General features: G+C 40.5%; 1 protein-coding gene across 1 annotated transcript; it reads left to right on the top strand.

Moving 5' to 3' along the window:
* Window positions 1-7,287: 7,287 nt before the first annotated feature.
* Window positions 7,288-11,020, top strand: six2a (SIX homeobox 2a). The gene is made up of 2 exons (XM_071927645.2): window positions 7,288-7,847; window positions 9,689-11,020. The coding sequence occupies exons 1-2, from the start codon at window positions 7,288-7,290 to the stop codon at window positions 9,999-10,001; spliced, it is 873 nt and encodes a 290-aa protein (XP_071783746.1). The 3' UTR covers window positions 10,002-11,020.
* The last annotated feature ends 13,532 nt before the right edge of the window (window positions 11,021-24,552 follow it).

Here is a 24,552-nt window from a genome sequence, read left to right as displayed (position 1 = left end):
GACAGTGTCATTACATGCACGGAAATCCACATGAACTATAATATTTTTAAGCTATATGTATTCATCAAATATATTGTTAAGTAGTCACCGAATAGCTATTTATATTTTCATAGCCTATTTGCCAATCAGTTGCCTATAATTATTAAAGGTCTAACCAATACATATTTTAAATCTGATTTTACCAAAATTGTCACAGGAAAAGGAATAGTAGGCCCATACAAAATACATAACTTGCTAGCTGATCAGTATTTTCTAGGCCCACAGCAAACATTTCTTGCAGAGTAATCGATAGGATATCCATCCTCATTTATTCGGCATACAAAAACAGAACATGTAAGGAGAGGGTGCACAGTTTGCCCTGTGTATTTGCCAAATTGTAGACGATAATAATACATAATTCCGCACTGGAGTCTGTTTGCACTCATTTAAACAAGCCCACGGCGTTGACATAAATCAGTGTCCGCAGGCTCAAACCGCTGTATGTGTGAAGCTCGTATACCTGCATGTCTGCGCACTGCGGGTTTGACGAGAGACAGGTCTGAGGGGATTTCACCGTAAAGGTTAGGAACCGTGAAATATCAGAGAGGTGCTGGAGCGGCTCTCCTCTCCAAATTATAGCCGAATGCGTGCTGTATGGTCTTGGTGGCTGGGGGGAAACGCCTTGGCAGCGCATAAAGGGCTCAGTGTGCGGCTGAAATGACCGTGCGACTCCTGAAAATAAACAGGAATCAAATAGAGTGATTGATCGAATGAATTAGCCTAAGCAGCAAGCGGCGTGCGCACTCTCACTCTCTCTCTCTCTCTCTCTCTCTCTCTCTCTCTCTCTCTCTCTCTCTCTCTCTCTCTCTCTCTCTCTCTCTCTCTCGCACACACACACACATGCACTGCTGCTCGGGAGCGCCAACGAAAGGTCTTGTAGAAAAATAGAGACACTTGTTGCTGGTTGCTCAAGTGCTCAGCCCACCTGCAATTTGGGCCCAAGTTTGTTCCACAGGGGAAACACTGAATAGATGCCATTTTTGGCATGAAAATGGTCAAATTTAAAGCAGCACAACATATCTTCTATGCGACTTCACTCTTAAAAATATCGGTATCATATCGGCCTTCTAGTAGAACTAGAGTTTAGAAAAATTGATATCAGAGTAAATTCATACATCTTATTAAGTAGGCTCGTATCAATATAATGCAACCTAAGTTACACAAGGATGGGATCTTTTAATGGGAAAATACAGAAATTAATGCTTTTGTAATTGATTTTTGTTCATGCTGGTGTTCGTTTGCATAACTGGAGATGATAGCGTACTTTCCCCACCTTTTAATTTCTCTCTACAGCCCTGAGTTTTGTTTTGTTTGTGCAGGGCCTGAAATGTATGTTCTTCGAAACCGTGTCAGCGCGTCAGAAGTCCAACCTGACCAACCTGCCGGCCGGTCTGGGCAGTCTGGAAATGAAGGCAAGATCCGCTCTACATTCCCCCCGCAACCCCCCCTTTCACCCCTCCCCGCTGCTGCTCTGTTCGGTTTAGTGAAATCTCCTCCTTGCTCTAGGATAGCCCCGGCCTCTGGGGTAACAAGATAGATGTAAACAACCAATTATTGGATAGGCCCTCATTCATATCCCCTTAACCGGTATAGACACAGAGGTTCTGGCTTTAATAATCTCTCCCCCTCCCTCTCTCTCTCTCTGCCCAACATTTGGATGTCTGTCTGAAAGAATGTTACTCATCAACCCCTTGTTGCGCTTGTCTCAGGTCGGTGTACATAGCGGTCTTATAGAATAAAAGCCATGTCCCAACCCTACACCCCCACCACAACACATACACACGCACATACACACACCAAAACACACATCTTGCAATAATCAGCTCAATTAGTGGAGGTCGTGGTGGAGAGCGGCCGAGGTGAGCGGTGGGAGGTTGTGAAAATAGGGGGTTGGCTATTAGGGGAAACGCGATCTCCATTCATCAGCGGCCGTAATAATCACCGTTTCAGACCCGGGGCCCTCTGATCAAACTGATCCGTGGAAACAAGTGGTTTACAAACACTGTCAAGGGCCAGACATGGGACCCTGATTCGCCCTGTCACTGCCGGCGCACACACCCGGCTGACGGGCACTTGGGGTTTTGACCATGAACGACCCCATATAACCATGTAACGAAGATGATTTGACTTCATGTTGTAATTGCGTGTTGCATAGGCTACTTTCAATACTTTGTATTTGCTCTATTGTTATGTAGCATTCTCTCTGCTGCTGCAACTAGCAATTTCCCCACGGGGAACATTAAACCTTCCAATCTAATCTGAACTAATCTAATCCACAATTTGCATTTTACGCATGACGCGTAAAATGTCCAGGAGCCACCAACAATGAGTGAGCAGGTAGGGGGGCGTGGGGGCAGTGTCTTGCTCAAGGACAAGTCGAGAACACGGGACTCTGACGGGAACTGAACCTGGGACCTTCCGTATACGGGCCAGCCTCTCCAGCCTGGGAATAAGAACGTTTTCATGTCAAGAATGTCTAAATGGACGCGCATTACACCGCTGACCTCCATTGAAATAGATTTTGTCCCAAGAAACCCCATCCCATTTGATGGTTAGCTATGATTTAGTATAGAACTGGGTAAATGTAGTCGGGTGATAACCACAGATGAGAGTGAAACCTGTGGTCCAAATAGTCAGTTTCATACATGATCTCACTGGACTAACTTCTACGGAGTGGAATAATCTTGAAATTAAACAATTTCTCATTTTGCCACGGACCCACTGGAACCACCATCAGGGACCCCTGGAGGTCCCCGGACCCCATTTTTGTATCAACCCCCCCCCCCCCCCCCCCCCCCCCCCCCCTCCACTGACTGCGGACTGTGTCAGTAAGGAATTAATTAGGCTCATAGGCCTTCATGTAACCGCTGCTGACAGGGACACAGAGCATCAGTCTGCAGGGAGACAACGGGCTCAGTTAAAGCTGAGGCCGAGCACTTGACCGGCAATGTAAGAAAGAAAGAAAGAAAGAAAGAAAGAAAGAAAGAAAGAAAGAAAGAAAGAAAGAGTGCAGAGAGACTACACAGCAAGCCAATATTATCCAATATATGTTTTACTTTTTCCAATAACAGCCTGATTCTTAAAGGGTATTTTCAGTGTACAGAGTCGTATAGATAAATCAAGATATTTTACAACGAATAAGTGAATGCCATTTGATAGAAAACGGAAAAGTGAACCCACGGAGACGATAAATAGTCCTACTGGAAAATACTGTGTCCATTGTGAGGGGGTAATTGCAGCACCTCTCTCACCAATGGGAGAGCTCCGTGTATGTTTTGGGTTCAATTACGAGGCATTTAGGTGTTTGTCTTAGATGGTTGGAGATGATAAGTTTATCTGAAATCAGTTTGAAATGGCACGTCTGTCAAACAGTGTTTACAGGCGCTTATTTTCACTTTGCGTTTTTGCTCACTATAAGCTTTCTTCAACTTTCATGAGTTGGCTGAGTCAAAGTCAAAAAGCCAACTATTTGGATGCCATTCAGGTAGTTTTTTAATGGTGTTATATCTGCTGTTATCTAATTATTATATTATTTTTAATGCTATACATTATTATTATTATTATTCATATTATTATTCTCATTATTACAGCTAGCCTTCTTTTAGCCTATGTGTTTTTTGATATTATACAAGAATATAATTAATGAATTATTTTTGTAGTAGAGTTGTGCGATTTTTTTCATATGAACTAGATATAGGCTATGTACTATAAGGTTAAATCGCTTCCTTGTTTTTCTCACTATCCATTTCAGGCAAGCCCCGGTCCCCTGACGATTACCATCAGTCAGGCTAATGCCGTAATACTCTCTGAGAACTGCGCTTCAGGCGAAACCCAAGTCAATTTATTAAACAGAGGGAAAACACAATACGGAAACAGAGATCAGGGTCTTCTTACAAGACTGCTCATCTCTGGTGATAAACTGCCCTCATAATTAGACTAATAATTCCTCTTAAACAGCGCGTCTTATATGAAATAGCCTCTTAATTACAAGGTGCATAACGCAGCTAAGACGGAAAAACCCTGACAGATTGTCCTTGATTTGGTGCAAACGTGAACCTGTGACGTGATCGCTGCAAGTAAAAGTCACATCAGCCTTAATAATGACGATAAACTTTTATTTAGGCTATATGTGGAAGGGAAATTTAATGTAGCTGTTGCTGGCTTTGTATGTGCTGGTAGGATATTTATTTTAGATTGGATATGCTATTTGAAAATATGAAATTCGTAAATGGAGATATGCATTGTCGCCTATGAATTAAGCTTATTGGATTTTTAGCAGCATGATAATAATAATAATAACAATAATAATAATAATAATAATAATAATAATAATAATAATAATAATAATAATCTATATACAATGAACAACAAATAAACATTTAAAACCTGTTATGTCTATTCGTTATTACAAGCTACCTCCCTTTCATTCAACAAGCGCGTCCCTGAAAACTGTAATCAGTCTGAGCTCTGTTGTGGTCCAGAGGTGATATTAAGTTATGGTGAGGAGATGAAAGCTGCTGGAACAGGTCTGCTGGAGGAGAGAGAAAAGCGGTAGAGGTGTAAGTGTGTGTATGTGTGTGGTTTGAGACGGTCTCGAGTGATGTGATACTGAGTGTGTGTGTGTGTGTGTGTATGTGTGGAACTGACAATAGTAGCTCTAATGAAGAGGTCCCATGGTGAGGCGATATAAATCTACCAACTGGTCAATCTTTGGCCCAATAGTCAATAACAGACATGCCCGGCCACATGACACACTCTTCACCAGACAGCCTGCAGTCTCAACAAATCAAATAATAAAGTGCAACGACAAATTAGAATTGATTTTGTGACCGTTATGTTTTGTGTTTTTGTGACCATTACGTTGCAGCCATTTCCTTGTGGACTGAACTTGACCGCCGCAGTCAGGACAGCAGAGTCACTCCCCGTCTCCTTTCATAGGCTGAAAACTCTTTTCAACAAGTACCTCACATCACCTTCTCCCCAGTGAATCACATGCCCTCTTTACTCCCTTTAATGGCTCTCTAAAATCCCTCTCTGTCCTGTTAGCCTCTACTCTATTTCTTTCCCCAGCACTTTTCTCTTACATGATCATATGATCACAGGATAAGGGGCACCAATGGCACCTTTGCACTTCTTATCTTGTAATCCTGCTTGTAATTTTGGTGATCTGGGACTTGCAGCTCATTCCACTGTTGCACCAATTTCAAGTCGCGTCAGCTACATGCCTAAAATGTAAATGTAAACTTTGTCTCACCGTGTGCTGCTTGATGCCGTTTCTCTGCTCCGCTGTTGCCCGGCAGACTCTCCTTTCCTCTCCTCTCCTCTCCGTCCGACAAGCTCCACAACACACACCTCATTTCACCATTAGGTCGGTTATACACACACACACACACACACACACACACACACACACACACACACACACGCACACACACACCTTAGGCTTGTTTCCTATTCTCTGCAATCCTGCTGCGTGACTGTCTTACCCCACACACAAGGATACCAATATGCTGTTATTGTTGTCATCACCTCTTAAATTAAATAATGGACCGGGGGCACACGCCTTATGAAAGAACTATAGAAATCCTATAATACATTTTTAGAAGGATACTACAAATATTACAGCAAAGCTACAATTCCCTTTAGGGATATTATAGGAATATCATAGTTATAGCATATGAGATTAATAAATACCATAAAGTATCAAAAGCTCAGTATAAACTCGCTATTGAGCACAGACACACTTTAAGTGCCTATAGGGATATAATAAGGATTTTATTGACCTAGTGATTATTCATTAGAGCGCATGGCCTTTCATATCAAGTGATTAAATATATCAAGATGACCTGCTTTCTAAACTGAACTTTCTGTACTTTTCCACGGGCCCATAAGTCTTATTTGTAACTCTCATAATTTTTTTCTTCATCCTTAGTGTCGCACTTGTAGATATAATTATCTGAATTTATATATTGTCATATATATTGTAGGTACAGGCTATTTTCAGTAAAGTTTGGTGGTGTTAGGCTACAAACTATATGGAAAAGAGTTTTTTTTTTTTGTTTTTTGTTTTTTTTAGCTCAAATGTGTCAACAGTAAGCAGGGTAAACCCACCTTACCAAAATTGTATTTGCCGAATAGGCTTTACCCCATTTTTTAGGCTGACATAAATCTTTATGACATTAATTGAAAGCAATCAGAATCAAATGTATCCAAGTTATATGATGGTGCAGTCATTTAAAGGGAAAAGCATAAATTAATGTTTTTTCTGCAAGTGTAGGTCTAATTATTTTTTGTTCATATCGGTGTTATTTTTGCCTTATAATAACCACCGACTGGAAGTCACAGTTTTCAGCGTTTTATTTACCAATACATCACTGGTTGTCGGGTGTTTACAGTCATTTCGCGTGTATGTAATAACGGACTTAACTATCATTAAACTTACAGACGTTATGGAAAACTTGATTGATTGGTGAGCGGTGTCAAGAGCCGGGTTAGATACATAAAGATACATACAGTCTTGGTGTTGTGCAGCAGGCTCTGTGCGCTCTGGCGCCATCCTTCCTCCAGCTGCGGGATCAGCGCAGCTCTCCTCCTCCAGACTCCGCAGCTCTGCGCTCTTTGGCTGCCCGAGGTGTCTGTCAAAACGAAGGGAAAGAAAAAAAACGGGTTTAGAAGAAAAATCTGAGCAATATTTCTATTGGTAGGCGGGCTGGTCGCGAAGGGAACAATCGGATTGACTTTGCCAGGGAGCCACCTCAAAGCATATCAGGTTACTTTGAGTGACAGCGTAACCATGGCAAATAATTTGACTAAAACTATTGTCTTATCCTCACCATCCCCGGGTCAGATAACCGACCAATCAGAGTTCATATAATCGCTTGTCTTGCCAGCTTAGAATAATATTATTAAAACGAGCCAGCGAGCCTGGTCTCCGGGAGTAGGTTATGTTGAAACGGCATAGAAAAGGTGGAGGAGGACGGTGGAAGGAGTAGCAACTTTTCTCTCTTTCTCACCAACTTTATGAGGAATTGTCGCCTGGGGTTTCGTATGGCTGAATGGACTTGAATTTATTCTACATTACGCAGTTGGATATTACCTACGCTTTGTCAGTTTTGTCAAAGTTTTAGACTACTTTTTTGGGGACCTTTTCTCGCTCATGGACTTAATGCGTTTTGGTTTAATGTGAGACTGAGCGGGGAGACGTGGAAGTAAGGCACAATATAATCTGCGCTGGTTTACGTTGTAGCCATGTCCATGCTTCCGACGTTTGGTTTTACGCAGGAGCAAGTGGCGTGTGTCTGCGAGGTCCTCCAGCAAGGGGGGAACATCGAGCGGCTGGGGCGCTTCCTCTGGTCCCTCCCGGCCTGCGAGCACCTCCACAAAAACGAGAGCGTCCTGAAAGCGAAAGCTGTGGTCGCCTTCCACCGGGGGAACTTCCGAGAGCTCTACAAGATCCTGGAGAGCCACCAGTTTTCGCCGCACAACCACCCGAAGCTGCAGCAGCTGTGGCTCAAGGCGCACTACATCGAGGCGGAGAAGCTGAGAGGCCGCCCGCTCGGCGCCGTGGGGAAGTACCGCGTCCGGAGAAAGTTCCCCCTGCCCCGCTCCATCTGGGACGGAGAGGAGACCAGCTACTGCTTCAAGGAGAAGAGCAGGAGCGTCCTCCGGGAGTGGTACACCCACAACCCCTACCCGTCCCCGCGGGAGAAAAGAGAGCTGGCCGAGGCCACAGGACTCACCACCACGCAGGTCAGCAACTGGTTCAAAAACCGACGGCAGAGAGACCGGGCAGCGGAGGCAAAAGAAAGGTAGGAGTAAATTATTACAGTTTGGTGTGGAAAGATATGGGTACTTGCCATAGGTCTAACTTAGCCTAAATGAATCCTAATGTGATCTTGTAGTTTTTGTTTTTTTTACCATTATAAATAAAGTAAAGATCAAGCAAAAATAGCCAGAAATACATTTAAAAAATATATCATGAGAGCATAAAGAACAAAGGTTCCCCCTTCTAAGTGTGCGTCTGTGCAAGAAAGTTTGGTGACCTACATCTAATAATTTATTACACTGATCAAATAATAATACATTGGCAGTCCTCGCTTACTTCTCCACTTGTCCCCAGAAAGCACATAAGCAGGTTTTGGTTGCAAATGATATTAGATGCAAGGGCTTTTGTACATTAAGGCTTAGTGAATTGACGTCCCGTTACTATCGCTGTTGTTGTTGTTGTTTTGGTTGTGTTTGTGATAATTGTCTAGGCCGCGCGTAAAGGTTGAAACGCTGAAAATGAAAAGGCTCGTTGTCTGGTAAATTACAAGGCTATAAAAGTTACCTTTACCCTACTTTTAAGTTATTGTAATCACACATATTATAACATGAAATAGATACTTTGACTTTGACATTAACATCAGGAAAGCCTTCTTTTTAACTCTCCAGACTGTTTATCCACTCTTAGGGCTGTACGGCCCAAACTCTTTTTAGTATAGCCTGTGTAGGTAGTGTAGATATGTACATCTAAAAAGACAACATTGGTCTATGTGAATGTGTTATGAAAGCTGTTTTGCGATGTAATTGATGTGGTGGGGTGTATAGGCTCCATACCGGCCCAGCTCTTTTGACATTTCATTAGGAGTCGTTTGTACATTTCAAAGTTTGGAAATTACACAGGCAGGCGTGCAGGGAGACTTGGGAGACGTCTGTAGTCAGGTGTTCGCTGGGTTGGTGTCTTCTTTCACCCTCTGGCCACTAATTCGGGCTGAAAGCTCCACGTAAATCATGTCTTCCCACTGGAAAAGGCCTTACTCACCACTGCAAACAGTTGTGAACTATGCCATACGCAACGCGCACAAGTTTAGCAATCATTAGGCCTGTCATTTATGTAGACATAGCGAGAGTGTACATAGTACATTGATAGTAGGTCTTTACTTACGCGCACGTCGCTCTGGTAAAATGAATTTCTTATGAAAAATTATTACTTTATGTCAGGCTAAACAGTCAAATAGATTTATTGTTTTCGGTCTTTCTTCACTGTTGCTCTTAGAAGCACACAAGCATCTGCCTTGCCATAGGCCAGAGAACAGTGAAGGAGCCTCTAATAATTTCAAGAATTACAAGTAGTTTGCACCTTGGCGCATGTACGCATGAATGCATTACTGATTTATACATTAATAAATGATGACGCATTCATACTGTAATCATGGTTATTAGGCCTATGGTAATTACAGTGTAATTACCCACTTTGACCTAATAGACGATACTATTTTTGCTTACGCGCGCGCGTGTGTGTGTGTGTGTGTGTGTGTGTGTGGGGGGGGGGGGGGGGGGGGGGGGGGGGGAGGTCATTTGTTTTGAAACTGTTTAATTCAAGAGAAATAAGAAATACTGTAACTCTTTTCAGAATGATGAATCTCTATTTTTGTTTCATCTGACATTTAATTTGCATATTAGGTGTTCTAGTTTTCATGCATGACTTAGTGTTAGGTGTTCTAGTTTTCATGCATGACTTAGTGTTATAAAAGTATGTGTCCAATGGTCCATTGGTAATTCTGGAAATTATAGGCTATAAAATGCGGTAAAACGGTGTGAGAGTTTATGTCTGTACTAGTAAACAGGCTGTTAGGTGATTGTGTTTTGTTTTGTTTTATGTTCGCAGAGAAAACAATGAGAACTCCAACACCAATAGTCACAACCCATTGACTTCTTCCATGAATGGAAATAAAACTATATTGGGGAGCTCGGACGACGACAAAACGCCCTCAGGGACACCGGATCACACGTCTCCGAGCCCGGCTCTGCTCCTCGGTTCAAACCCCGGTTTACCGTCCCTGCACGGCCTTGCGCCCCCGCCGGGACCGAGCGCCATCCCGGTACCCACCGGTGCAGACTCGGTGCACCATCACCACTCATTGCACCACGACACCATACTGAACCCTATGTCTTCTAATCTGGTGGACCTTGGCTCTTAGAAACCGGCACAGAAAGGAGACGGAGAGCGCCGTTTTTGGAAAAGTAATTTTCTACATGGAGGCGTGAGACAAGCTTCAAGCACTTGCGGCAAGGTGCAAGGCAGACAGACTGGAAGCACTGCAAAAAGACCCATCTCAACAAATCATTTAGTCTCATAGTCAGCCTTAAATTCTTGTTTCTCTTGAAGAAGTGAAAAAAAAATCTGCCAGTGGGTGAAATGCCTCCATTTGTTTCTAATTTAATTTCCACTTGTCTCAGGGATTTTCTGGAAACAAGTGTCAGTGTTTTGGAAAAAAAAATAAAATGGCAGAATAAGGCAGATCACTCCACTAGTGTCAAGAAAATGACACCAAAATCCTTGAAACATGTTGATTTACATTGAGAACAAGTGAATTTATCTCATTTCATTGGCAGATTTTTCACTTTCATTTGTCTTAAGAAAGATCAAGCAAGATTTTAAGACTCAGTAGAACAGACCTACAAGATTAAATGACTTGTTAAGATGATTTTTTTTTTTTTTTTGCAGTGTATGTGGTGCATACACACACACGGTGAGGCGGATCTAGGGAGTTTTAGGTAAAAAAAAAAAAAAAAGTATTTTACCGGAATGTAATAACGTAACATGTTATATTGTTGAAAACAATAACAATAAAATGTCTTAATTCTTGTTACTATTAACGTTGTTATTTTAGGGGTTTAGATATATCAACAGACTCTAGGCACCGAGTTAAAGGTACCCCATCGACTTTTCGTTTACATAGGGTTTTCAAAGAGAGCCATAAGCAGTTTTTTTTATTTCTTTTATTTTATGGTTTTTTTTTTTGGTTGTTTTTTTTTGAAAGGGAGGGGGGGGGGTATCATATCTTCAAGTGTCTTATGTAACAAGAGCCGTCTGTGATAAGATGAAATATCTTAATCTCTTGATATTATTATTTGCATTTTCATTTGGAAAGAGACTGCATGTAAACTTTGCGATAAATAATGAAACATAAATAAATCGATTCACCTATAGTTTCATATACCCTTTACAATAAAAGAAAAGAAATACATGGATTAAAATGAGAATTTGTTTGATTTCCCATTCAGTGATTTTGGAAAGTTTGCAGCAAACATTTGTTTTTTGTAGGCCTATAGTATTTTGTCTACAGGCCACCTTCAGTTCTGTGTCTTCAAACCGTTCAGACAGAATGGGTGACATTTTAAAAATAGCTGAAACCAGCAAAGCAAAATGACCAGTGTCACCAAATGCCCATACAGTTCGCGTTATCCTTTTCGAATAATACGTTTTTTCATAGTATTGATGTTTTACAGCAGATGTCACGGGAAAATGTCAATCTGTACACAATCACAACAGTTAATTGCGTTTCAAACCATTAATTAGTGTGCATTACTTTTCCAAATTAATATTAACATGTTGATTTGCATTTTGCATGATGGAAATATTTATGTTTATTCATATTTGGATGATTGACACTTTGTTGCAGTCATACATTTGAGCCTGAAGCCTGTAGCCTATAGATCTGTGGTTGCCAGTCGTAGGCTGCACGTATTACAACTAGCCTATATGGTGTAGAAGTTCAGATCCAAACCTCACTCTGTACTGTGGCCTCTGAAGGGGTGCTGAACCACCGGTTCCTTAATAACGTTAGGGAAATGTATAATGAGATAGCATTACTCAAAATCAAGAGCTCTTAGCCTTTGACACATATGCCTGCTCTCGAAGAAAGAGGATATTGTCCTTTATGTGTGGGCAGTCTGCCGGTATGCATGGGTCGATATCCTGGGATTATCTACCATCTAATCATGAATGCTAGAAGGGAAGTCGTTAGGAGGAAAACTATCTACTTCTCCCCATTCCCCCCGAGCGACTCGGTTCCAGGTTTATGTCCTTGGCGTTTGGTGCGCAGTTGAAATGGAAATGCAAGCACAGTATCTGATAAATATGGAAAACAGTCTGGATATTCGGGAAGCACAGGCTTGTCAGAGAAAAATACATATGTCGATTTTAAGGGTTATAGTGGACGGTAAACCCACATAGGCCTAAAATACAGTTTACCCTCCTTTTTTATTTGTGGATCGATGTAAGTTAGCCCATACAAGTACAGGGACTTTTTAGGGGGGGGAAATACCAATTAAAGTTATTCTGAAATTGATTTAGTTTATATTAAAGGCTGTTTTCCCTTATGATGATCACCGACTGGAGGTCATAGTTTACCCAACCTTTCTATTTACCGCTACATCACTGCCGATGTTTAAAGAAAACGGCACTCAAGCCAGTACTTTGTAAAAACAACACTCAGAAAGCGACTGAAGCATGTCATGTGGCCATTATAGGCAGAGCCGGGCGAAATTATACGTGCTTTTCCAACCGGGGACCTTGATGTTCAAGTGATGACACCTTATCTTTCCTCGCTTGGGTGAAGGGAACAAAAGTGCCGTAGTGTTGGCGGAGAAAAACAGAGAACTGGAAACGTGCGTTGAAAGAAGACACTTTGTTTGAACAGCTTCAGCCATGCAACACCTTCAGACCCCCCCTCCTCCGCTGTCCAAGCCCTGCGTGTAGAATATGCCTAAAAACAACATTTGACTTATAGCCCACCCCTTTATCCAGGAAATGTCAATCTTTGCTTTCTCTCGTAGCTTCATTAGTAAGGTTATGCTTCAACCCCCCCATACCCCCAACGAGAAATCACTATAATAATCCTACAGGTTATACGCTTCCAATAGACTTTGGTAGTGAGTTTCTATAGTGACCTTATTGTACTGGATGGTACTTTTCAATCTCCTTTGGCGTATCACTATACTTTATCATGGTTTTGGTGTGACATTTGCATAGTAGCCTATCTTTATATAATTTATTATAGCATTAGTCATTTTTCTTCCACCCCCGCCCCCCTTCTCTCTCTCTCTCTCTCTCTCTCTCTCTCTCTCTCTCTCTCTCTCTCTCTCTGCGATGTGACCCAATTAATGATTTCAAATATTTGTCATAGCATATATTTGTCCACATATAGGCTACTAGAAATATTTGTTCACATTATAATGAATGTTGGGCTATTAGGTTCAGTAGGCTGCATGTGAGCACTTGTGCAAACAAAGGTTTCCTTATAATTCAAGAAACAAAAGCATAGAAATAGTATGATCCAGTGGAAAATGATCTGCAAGGCCCAGGCGGCTCGGATGCATGTGTGAACATAAAATGTGTAGCTATACAAAGAGTGTGTGAAGTGTTTCCCTCCGGCCTGTAAATGCTAAGAATCAATCACACCTTGTTGACTGTAGCTTCTGGCCCATGAAGGTCAATTACACACGGAGCTCAAACCCCACACTTTATAATTAGCGAGCATTTTAGCGCATATGGGTCTACTCAAAACAAGCCTGTAATAGCGGCCTTTGCGAAGACATAACACGGAATAGTTGGGCTCTCACCAAACCAGCTCTCTTAACTCCAAAGAAGTGTGATTTTCGTCTCCTCGTACATTCTCTTTCTCTTGTTTCCCAAACAGCTTGAAATGTGAACTTGAAGTGGGGTTGTGAGTGCGGCATGTGTGCCCGGGGAGGGGCGGGGAGGCTCTTAAACTTTTTTGGGCAGAAGATGTTAGGAAAATCCGCCAGCATGCAAGAAGAGGGCTAACAAGACGCACTGATTATAAACTCTGATTTAATTCTGTCAAGCTGGCTTATGGGAATAATGACCCACCAAAGGCAGCGGCAGAATTAGGATAAACAATTATGAAATCATTATTGTTCCCCCTCACTCTCGCCCTATTTCTTTGGGAGACAGGTGTGAACTTGTGCTTGTCCTGCTTTCTAGCACAAATCGATCTGGAGGCTGACAGTGTAGAGGAGATAAACGTCAAGTGCCCAACGGCAGAGGCAAACAAAAAAGAAGAGAAGTTAACACCCTGTGGCTTCATGACAACTTGTAACATCACGAAAGAGCCAAGAAAAGAAAGTTTGGGAAGCCCAGAGCTAGGCTTGCTATGTAGGCACTATAAACCTCAGCTATGTGCATTTATAGACTATTACACACCGGCTTGTGCTTAAAAATCTGAGGCATCTAGTCCACAGGGCGCTGACCCAAACCCTGTTGAGACGAAGCTTTTGTTCTTCGCTAGGCCCGAGTTTATAGATGGGGTAATTATTTGATTTACTTAATTAGAACATCACCGCACTACACATAGGTGATTTTGTTTATCTAATAGGACTAAGCACACGATGCATCTTTACGCACAGGGATGTGTTCCCCTTTCAAATTTTAATAGCCTTCTGATAAGTGAATAATAAGAGTTTTGATTGTTATTTAATTGCCTTATCGCTTTTAAAACATTACCTCTTGCATTAACTATTTTCATATTTAACACATGGCCTTGTGTTTGTTTGTAATGGCTGCAGCGGTGTAATAATCTACAATGGTTGTACCAAGAGCACAACCGATTCTGCTCTCATATTTTTGATTTATTTACTTTATATATATATATATATTGATTCACTAACCACTTTCAGCTTGGATTGTATGACTACATATCCCGCATGCTGTCAGGTCAAACAGACGCAATACAAATTTGAATAAGCTACATATTAATTATCAAAATGCTTTGTTACTGATGTGACAGAAAGATGGTAAAAAATATTTTAAAATGTTGATCGGACTTTCTCTTTTATCAGCTGAGCTGGAACAATGTTGGTCCCGTATCAGTATTAAATCTTGTGATAATAAATTTTGGTTAAAATAAGGGGTAGCTAGGCCTGAAGATAACACTGACTTCAGTCTGTCTTATGTATGAACAGTATGAGTCTTTCAGACGATTTAATTCATAGGGGATATCCCCCCACAGCGAGTCGTGTACAAGTAAAAACAAAAACAATAGTAATGATAATACAAATAGTATAAAATAAAACAGTAAATTGAGGAAAAAATACAAAAAAATAAGAGGAAAAATAACAAAACAGATAAGCCAGATCGAGACGTTACAAAAATTATTCTTGCATGATTTTCTCTTTTTATTAGGCTATTATATTTTATAGATGCTATATTATTATTCTCTTTCACAAGTAGGTTACTTGACAACCAGAAAAAAAACAGGCTGGGGCAATAAATAAGAAAATGTGAGATTTTGGGGAAGTGGGTATGATATTGTCCCCTTAAAAACTGTCAAGTTGTCCTTTTAGGGTTGCTCTTATCCTGAACAAAAGCAACGTCCTCCTCACATGTGGTCTGAAGGTGAAATTGAAGCAGAAACGTGCCTTTCAAACATGCTGTTTATTCACTCCTGTTCCTCATGGCTTTTCCTTAAGATGATTGGACATTTGAAGGGGAAGAGTTGTATTCCAAAATGACAGATATGTTATTTGAAAAATTTGATCATTTCTTGCAATTTGATTTTTGTCATGAAAAGTAGGTCATATTGAAATTCTTGGCTATTGTAATATTTTTACCTTAAACTTTTTTTTTTTTTGCAAGGGATTGTGGGCAATCCAATCCCCTGAGTACTGAGGCAGTGAGGACAGTGGACAGCAGGCTGAGAGGAAGGCTGCCTCTGGAGTCTTTTAAAGGATCTGTATAGATGAAATTATAGCAATAATAGATTCAACATCAGTTCATGTTTTTTTTCACAGAATGCACACATATAGAAATGAAATTGGAAATGCTACTCCCCCAGCAAAGTATTTTATGCAGGAGAGCCCTATAGATAAACAAGGGATAATGTTGCTCTGCTGCATGTTCCTACAGCAGATGATAATTATTCCTAGTCCGCACTAATAAAAGAGACAGTGATTTGGTGCAACCAGCTTCCCTTGGTGACAAACTGCAGGGAAGAGTGATAAAACAGTTTAATGGTCGTGTTCACCAGTCTTCAAATTGTCCAAAAATAATCAAAATGGCTAGCAGGTGACAAAATTTACATCTCAGGAATATTAGAAACTCACTCAAGATGGGATTTTTGCAAAGTGATTGTCACAGTATTATACTTTGCAAAAACCCCAGGTTGAGTGAATGTGGTGATGATTGTTATAATGTGATACTTTATTGATCACCTTAGGGAAATTCTTTTTTTACTTGCCCTCCCTCTAGGGAGGTCAGAGGTCAGGCTCAGCTACAGAAAAGCAGCCCTGGAGCTGGAAGGGATTCAGTGTTTTGCTCAAGGACACTTCAGCAGGGCGGATGCTTGCCGACACGGGGCCTTGAACCCTCGTCCCCTGATTGACAGATGGTCTCTCTAACCACTTGGACAGCTTAAAGATGACCTCTGCTAGTCTTGAGATGAACCAAAATAGTTTTATAAATGTTCAGTAAGTGACAAAACTCTGACTCTGATAGTCTCTTATCCCAGGCTGAGTGAGTTTGATGATGATAATACCCATCAAATATTTCAGAATAAAAATTGAAGCAGTAGAGTGTGGACAATTAAACAAATAAACACCACACATTGCCTAGAAGGGCTGGTGGGAGTGCTAACAAGAGAGTGAGACAGCTGGGATTCACATTACTGATGCTGCTGTCAGAGAGACAGTCTACAAAATGGAAACTCGTGTTTGAGCCAAAGGAGACAGAGGAATCTTCTCAACTTGTTGCACCTCCGCTGTCATTGAAGGCTTTTCACACTGGGTTTCTGCAGCAAGACTATAAGGTGTGTACCACGTCACATGTTTTTTTTTTTTTTTTGTGTTTTGTATTTCTAATTAAAGCACAGGACAGTCCATTCAGTGAACATGATGAACACATCTCCCAATAAGTTAGACACCAGAGTATTATTGATGTATTTCCTGGAAGGCTTTCATTTACAGTTAAAAGTAAGATCTATTAAGTGGAATTATACAGTGGTTGTTGGTACATTCACATTCATTCACATTCCAGTATGATTTTTTTTTTTTTATAGTAGTGCAATTACTTTTTAACTAGACTATAGACATTATCCCTCATAAAATGTGTCCACGATTTGTCACTGTCACCTCTCTTAGGATCTTATCTTCTATTCCCATCATATTCACTTTCACTGGAGCTGTACATCAGCGTGACTTCACAGATTAGTGAGAGAGACAAACTCTTCTTTCTCATGCTTGGAAACACCAAACTTTAAAACTGATGAAACTGTCCTATGGAATAAGAATAATGTATTTTAAAGCTGAAATTCCTCTTTGATAATCTATAAACCATGACTGGATTGTGCTTTCAAGGGCTGCAATGGTGCTGTAAAGGAGGAGGAGAAGCAGTGTCAGCTGGACAATCAACATCCTGCTCTCATAGAGCACCATACAACACATCAAATTTACCTCTATGTTTGGTCACTTTAGCAACATAGGTTTTAGTTTTTCATCACACTTAATGATGTTCTTTTTTTTAATTCCAATTTGGAGTCCTTTTATTACACATATAAAAAAATATTAAATATCACCGAAGCACATTGAATTTGCCTTGTGTATGAAATGTGCTATATAAATAAAGTTTGCCTTGCCTTGCCTATAATATTAACTTAGGTTTTCAAAATCATGTAAAATTACTTGACACTACCAACTAGTGATTCTTGAATCTATACTTGGCCTGCTAAGATGAAGGAGTATCTGGGCTACAACAAAGTATGACATTAATTTGAATATAATTCACAATTGTTCACAGACAGTCCTTTCTTGGCTGATACAATTAGACTGACAAGCAGTGCAGGGCCAGTGTGTCAGCCATCCAGGACAATTCAACATGTACAAGTACACCCTGACAAATAAAACCAATATTAATCAGTAGCATAGTGGTCTATACAAGTTTTCTTGTTTTGTCACCTCAAAAAGTGAAACCCTATTTTGTGAAAAAGCCCAGACACAGGCCTCTGTGTGAGTAGAATGTAAATTCAAATTAGTTGATTAGCCTATATCTACCCAATAGCATGATGTCAGTTATGTTGTAAATAATGGAGCTAATAAGATATTAGTAGTACAGCTACTTATGGTCACTCCATTGCAAATATTTGTTACAATCATTCCAATAAGACATTTCAATTTCAAAGCAGATGTCTAACATTAATCTGATTATTGTTTTATCAGATATTAAAACCTATTTTTCTTTGTGTTTTTATTTTACGGCCCTTTGGGGTCAGGCACAGTGGTATGTTTATTGATGAGCACATTGATTTCAGCCTTTCCTCAGCCATTACGCATTTTTAGTGTATCAGGTGCGTCCCATAAAACAGGATAAAACGGCAGGGGGTTTGGCGGGTGAGGGGGGGTGGACGGTGTAGGGTTACGGTCAAAGAGAGAGAGAGAGAGAGAGAGAGAGAGAGAGAGAGAGAGAGAGAGAGAGAGAGAGAGAGTGAGGGAGAGAGAGTGAGAGAGAGATGGCCAGGGGAGTATGAGCAGGGCCAGAGCATTAATGCACTCCCTGTGTGCTGGACGCGTACTGTTACAAAACACACACACACACGCACACCCCCACACACACATACACACACACACACACATACACACACATACACATACACACACTGTGGGCAAACCTTTGCTCAAGTGAAAGGTCACCTGGCAGACCGAGTCCTGACTTCCATCACTGCAACCCACTCCGAGACCTGAGACAAGGAGAACCATATTAACAAATAAAGACTTCAGGTTAAAGTGAAAGCTGCCATATAAGCAATTGGGATTTTAACTTTTTGTGGCTTCTCTTATCTAAGATTGTATGTAAAATGTTTGTAATATACAATCTTGTATATTAGAATTTTTTGGGGGTGAGAGTGTGTGCTTGTGTATGTGCAATGTATAATAGAGAGGGAGAAAGAGAAAGGATTTTGAGTGCGTGTGAATGGGTGTCTGTATACGTGTGCGTGCATGTGTGTGTTGGGGTGTGGGTGTGTGTGTGTGTGTGTGCATGCACACTAGGGGTTAGGAGAGGTTCACCTGGGCTATTTCCCTACTGTAAATTCCTAGATGGGAGACAGACATGGGGTATTCTGATCGCATTAGGTTCACCCCGATGGCTTTTCCAGCTATTGTCACTTGACACCGTTCCATTAAATCTGTCCAGTGTAAAGATTAACTACTCCATTCTTTATGCTTTCACTGGGTGTTCACTCTGAACGCCGAGGGGCAGGTTAAATCATGCACAAAATGTTCATAGCACACTGTATTTTACGTTCAGACGATTTAGCTTTTTCTTGATGTTGTATCAACTGGCAGTACAGAGTGTCAATCAAATATGTAACTATGTAAAACTATTCCATTCATCATTTTTCACCCCTTTGTTTCTTTTTTTCTAGAAAGTATTAGTTATCTGCTATTAGAGTAACAGGCATTTATAAGGGTTATTTGTCTTTTTGTTTTTGCAGATTTTAATTTTAAACTGCATTTTCACTCCTTGCCACTGTTTCTTGTTTGTTTGTTTGCATGTTTGTTTGTTTTTTTTTAACACTTTTTTTTTTTTACATTCCTTTTACGGTAATTTCTGCAACATCATGCCATGACTATGACATTAACATTTACCATAATGGTTATCAAACCATCAAATAGTCATCATGACCCCAGAATCACCTGTATTTCTTTATTATTATGACAACAAATTTCACACAGGCATTGTGGAATACACAATCAACTGTGACATCATAAACCTAAATAAGTATTATTGTGTATTACATCACAACATGCCTTGCACTGTGCATCGATGTTTACCCCCCACATGTTTCTTAGTGGGTTTGAAAGGTCTCTCAAACAGCATTTAGATCATTGCAAACTCTCATCTGATACCAACATTCATGAAATTATTTTATATGGGATGACAACTCCTCCAGACAATGGGATTCCCAGTCAGTGGCAGGGGAAATATTCCTGTAAAGCTCAATATTTCATCACAAATGCAATATCTCATTGCAGACTATGACTTAAAATAGCCATTATTGTAATTGCTAGGATTATTAAACCTCACTGTAATAAGTTTAGCTGCCTTTTTCATATGATTTTATATTTCTGCTTTGATGAACAGATCAGTAGAGAATTAAGAGAGTGCCAATGATATGTGATATAAGGAAGTCCCAAGCTGCATTTGAACTCACAGTATTGCTGAAGTGCATTTGCGCCGTAGACCCTTGTGACACACAGTGCCCCACATGTGCAGTTTCTACATGAACGTTTTAGGTAAGATTAACTATTTGTCTATTAATATAGTGGCCCTTTATGGTCAGCTATTGACTTTCGATTGACTGGATTCAATTGACAGTGTAAGACAAATCAAAGGAAAAATATGTTTGTACCAGAGGCAATAAAGAAAAATAATAAGAATTGTGAGGTTCCTAACACTGGATAATTATAAACTACTATAATTTCAGCTATGACTGTTGACCTTGGCCTGCACTCTGCACTTCAAACACAAATATGCAAATGGCCAACTGTTACGATGGTAATCTGTCCTGTCTTGTTATGTGATACGTTTGTAGCATGTCTTCCTTTTAATGTTTGTTTGTGCCTTTGAATTATGTCCGTTCAATTTCCCCATGTGGATTAAATAAAGTTGTATTGAATTGACTGGGTTCTTATTGAATTGAGAATTGAGTTCTTATTCTTATTCTTTAGATTAGGGTTAGGGTTAGGTTTAGGTTTGTGGTTAGGTTATTCTTATTATTCTTATGTCTGCTTTATTGGAGCAGCACACAGTAAAAGTTGATAGAAAAGATGAGACAGAGAAAAATAAAATACAACATGGGTTTTGAACATTAAACCTACAACATCAAGAATACATAGCGTTGCCTTAATCCGCTGAACCTCTGAGCACCTACACGTACAGATTTTTTTTGAGAACTGATTAAGGACTTACAGGTTACACAACTCATTCATATCCTGCTCCGGGCTTGTCTGTTCCATGGAAGCAGTGGGTGAAGGGAGCTTCCTTCTAATTTAGATCAATCAGCAGTTCAATCAGGAGAGACTAGGATGAATGCTCAAATGAAAAACTTTATTCATGACATGACACAAGATGTAAACTTTGGCGTAAGCTCCATGGAGGAAAGTGTTCACCAACTCTGATTGGGTAAAGAGAAAGCATGAATGAATGATAAGTAGTCTTGCTGATTGAAATTGCGTAATACTTCACTTGTGTAAAGTAGTCCTGTCTGTCTGAGTGTGTACAGTACAGGCCTGTCTGTTTCCAGCTAAACACACCAACGGGTACAACCTGCTAGACTGTTGACTCAGCATGCAGCGTGTGTGTGTGTGTGCTTTAATCTTGGCTACATTTTTCTGCTCTGTATTTGTCATCCGTGTTCAACAACAGTATCTAGTCTGCAATCAGACACCTAACAGTGAACAGAAATCACTCTTTCTAATAAATTTTCAAAGACAAAAATGTAATACTAGGTAAGTCATACAGTATATAATATATGTCATATAACACCCCTTACAATTTGGATCAGATTGTCACCGAAGCCACCCATGATTAATATAGAGGGGTGTCATAACACAACATGTAGGGTTGTCCATTGACTCAGCAGTCTAAGGTACAGTTATGTTCTTGTGGTTTCAAGTCTGTCACAAGAATTATTTATGTGCCTGTCTCTCTTTTGTCATTCTGTAAGAGCAATTGCAAAAGGAACATAAAGTAAAGGGGTAACCATAGAAACCAATCCAGGGAGATGATGACAGGAAGACAAGATGAAGATGAGAGGAGGAAGGATATATGAGTGTGTCTGCCTGATCAAATGGAAACCACAAATGATTCATATGACACACAATGACCTGAGACACTCACACACACACACACACACACACACACACACACACAGATGCCCATGCTGCCCCACCACTCCACTCACACACAGACACATGCACACACACTGTTACACTGTCTTCACTCCACTAACTACTGGGCAGATTTGTTTGATGAGTAACAGCGCCTCAGGACAGGCGTGATGAGAGGTAACGATTTGGTTTAGTCCAGGTTTTCGAGCGAGGCAGCGGAGGCCTGAGTGAGAAGACTGAGAACCCATTTTGAGTTGAACACTGCTTCCACCTAGGGGACAGAAAGTCTACCTGCACCTGGGTCAAAGGAGTGAGCAGGTTTTGCAGAGAGACCCTGACAACCCTAATGAACACTTTTAGGCCAGTTTGTAATTCAGTGTCCAGATTGGAAGTACTGGAGTGCCATGTCGTGAGAATATACAGTTTTTGCTATAGGCCTATAAAGCTAAATAGCTAATTATGTTTTTATATTATTGTTTATGTTTATTATTTAATATTTATGTAATAGCATCTATAATATTCCATCTTTTCAATATTATTTATAATATTTAGTGTTTTTTGACTGCTATTTAACATGTTTAGGCCTGAGCAATTTGTTAGCTTGCTGCGCCAACACTGAGGTCTGCTCAACAGTTATGAATACTTATTTTCATGTCTCCAGTCAAAAGGGAGTTTCATAAGCAATGGTAACTTGAAATCATCAAGTATTTTTGTTAAAAATGTATAGAAATATTCTAGTCACGCTATGATTTCATCAAATGCTGGCACTCAATCAATGTTGGCACTGGCACAGTATTACCAGATCCACATAAACAGTATGTTCAATAGACAAACAGTCATATATTCATGCATTCAAAACGCAGTGCTGGGTTTCCCTAAAGCATCAAGGTTCTTCTCCTCTTATTTCCATTATGTGCTCAAATAATGAATTAAGGTGTTAGTACTTAGATGTTTTCTAACCCTTATTCCCTTATTTATTCAAGCAGGCAGACTAAGGTCACATTCCTATTTACACAGTGGCCCTGGAGGGAGCGAGTGTGCGAGGAGGGAGGGTTACATGCATAAATGCTAATCTTGTGCATATCTGGGAGCTGCCCAGTATAACCATCAGCATACTGCGGTAATAGAGGAGCGCCACTGAAAGTTCACCTCTAAGTGTTCATCAAAAAAAAGCCAAGGCTACGCAAAGGCATGTTGTCATATGAAAATAGATCCAGTTTTGCTGGTGGACATAATGTCAATACAATAGTAATACATGTCTTTCAAAACCACCTGCCACTTCAATTCATGCCTTGATACTTGAGATAAGTGACCATGAAAAATTACAACAAAAATGGTTAAGGGATGGTATTACCAACAGATTTGCCAATAGAATAGAATAGAACAGATTCAAGCAGTCCTTCAGCTTCTTTGGAAACTGCATAGTTTCTGTAGACCAATCACATTCTCCCGCCTCCCTGTTCCCTTTCACCATCTTTCCTGCACTTTTTTCTGAAGTCCTTCTACTTCCCTTTATCCATGTCTCCCTTCCTCTTCCTCTTTCTGTTTCTGTTTCTGTTGCTCTGTCTCTGTCTCTGTCTCTGTCTCTCTCTCTCTCTGTATCCCCCCTCCCCTTTCTATCCATTCTCTCATCTCCCTTCCTCCCCCTGTCCTCTTCTCCCTGATAACTTACACTAGACTGGTTTCCAAGCTGTGGACTCCTCTTTCTTTTTTTCTCCCACAGCAGTGGCAGCTGCTTGAAGTCTCTTTTGCTTTGTTGCCGTTCACTTGCTGCTTGATTGGCTTCTCCACTACACTTCAGTCGCTCCTGGGCACCAGCCAAAGCGGTGAGCAATTGTGTAGTGAGATATGCAGAAAACATGCCATGGGTATAATTTCACTACACGATGAGAGGTAGGGAGGGAGAGGGGGGGATATGTGTCAGTGACCTTAAAGCTTCTGTATACACCATTTGTAATTCATTGTACACTTGACTTGACACACACTCTACATGTAACTACAGGAAAGGATCTCGAAGCCATGAATACCATAGGCAGCTTTCATACACAACTGGAAAGACTGTGTATTCTTCACAGGATATGTATAATAACCTATACAGTATACAGTTTTCCATGTAGGCGTAATGCACTCTTAGTAAATACATATCAGATACAATCATATCTATAGGATCACAATGTGTTTGCCCCTCAGTGTTGCTTACACTTGCATCATATCATTTCATCAATTAAATCAAATCATTTTGAGTCATGAGCTCATGATGACCCCTTGTGGTTAAATTCAGACATTTCTGGATTATCTTTTAGAATAGCTTAATTCACATTTACATACAGTGAAACATACATTTATAGGTATGTTTCACATTGCACAATGAATTAGATAGGAAGATGTGATGTCATAACATAGTTAGAATTGTAATTTATATAACAGCATGCTATAATTACACACTACATTCAGTGCATTTTTTTTTTCTTCAAGGGTTTGCTGACTGAGTACTATCTCTCTTTTCCAGCATCTTCATTCACATCTGTGAGCACAGACCAGCCACTTGTCCAGGGTGAAATACCTTGCTCATGGGCACAGTGGTGGTATTCATAAGAAGAGAGGGAATGTAGATACCCAAGGTCACAATGATGACAATGGGTTATACACACTCTGTGACGCTACAGTCGATAATCACATGCTCTATATCCTGATGCCATAGGTACATTTAGAGTCCTTCCAAGAGGAGGGAAAAGTGGTATTGTGATGTCTCTTCCAGTTGTGATGTCACAGAGTGATTCTAAAACTCACGGCAAGAATTTGAAGCGACTGGCTATCACATTGTGACTGCAAGGCATGCAACTG

Source organism: Centroberyx gerrardi, chromosome 15, assembly GCF_048128805.1.
Source record: "Centroberyx gerrardi isolate f3 chromosome 15, fCenGer3.hap1.cur.20231027, whole genome shotgun sequence".
Lineage (NCBI taxonomy): Eukaryota > Metazoa > Chordata > Actinopteri > Beryciformes > Berycidae > Centroberyx > Centroberyx gerrardi.
This window is presented reverse-complemented; position numbering and strand designations above follow the sequence as displayed.

Bases quoted from the DNA above. Each gene is read 5' to 3' on its own strand.
- six2a (XM_071927645.2), top strand. From the start codon at position 7,288: ATGTCCATGCTTCCGACGTTTGGTTTTACGCAGGAGCAAGTGGCGTGT. The intron at 7,848-9,688 runs GTAGGAGTAAAT...TTATGTTCGCAG, and splicing joins GCAGCGGAGGCAAAAGAAAG to AGAAAACAATGAGAACTCCA.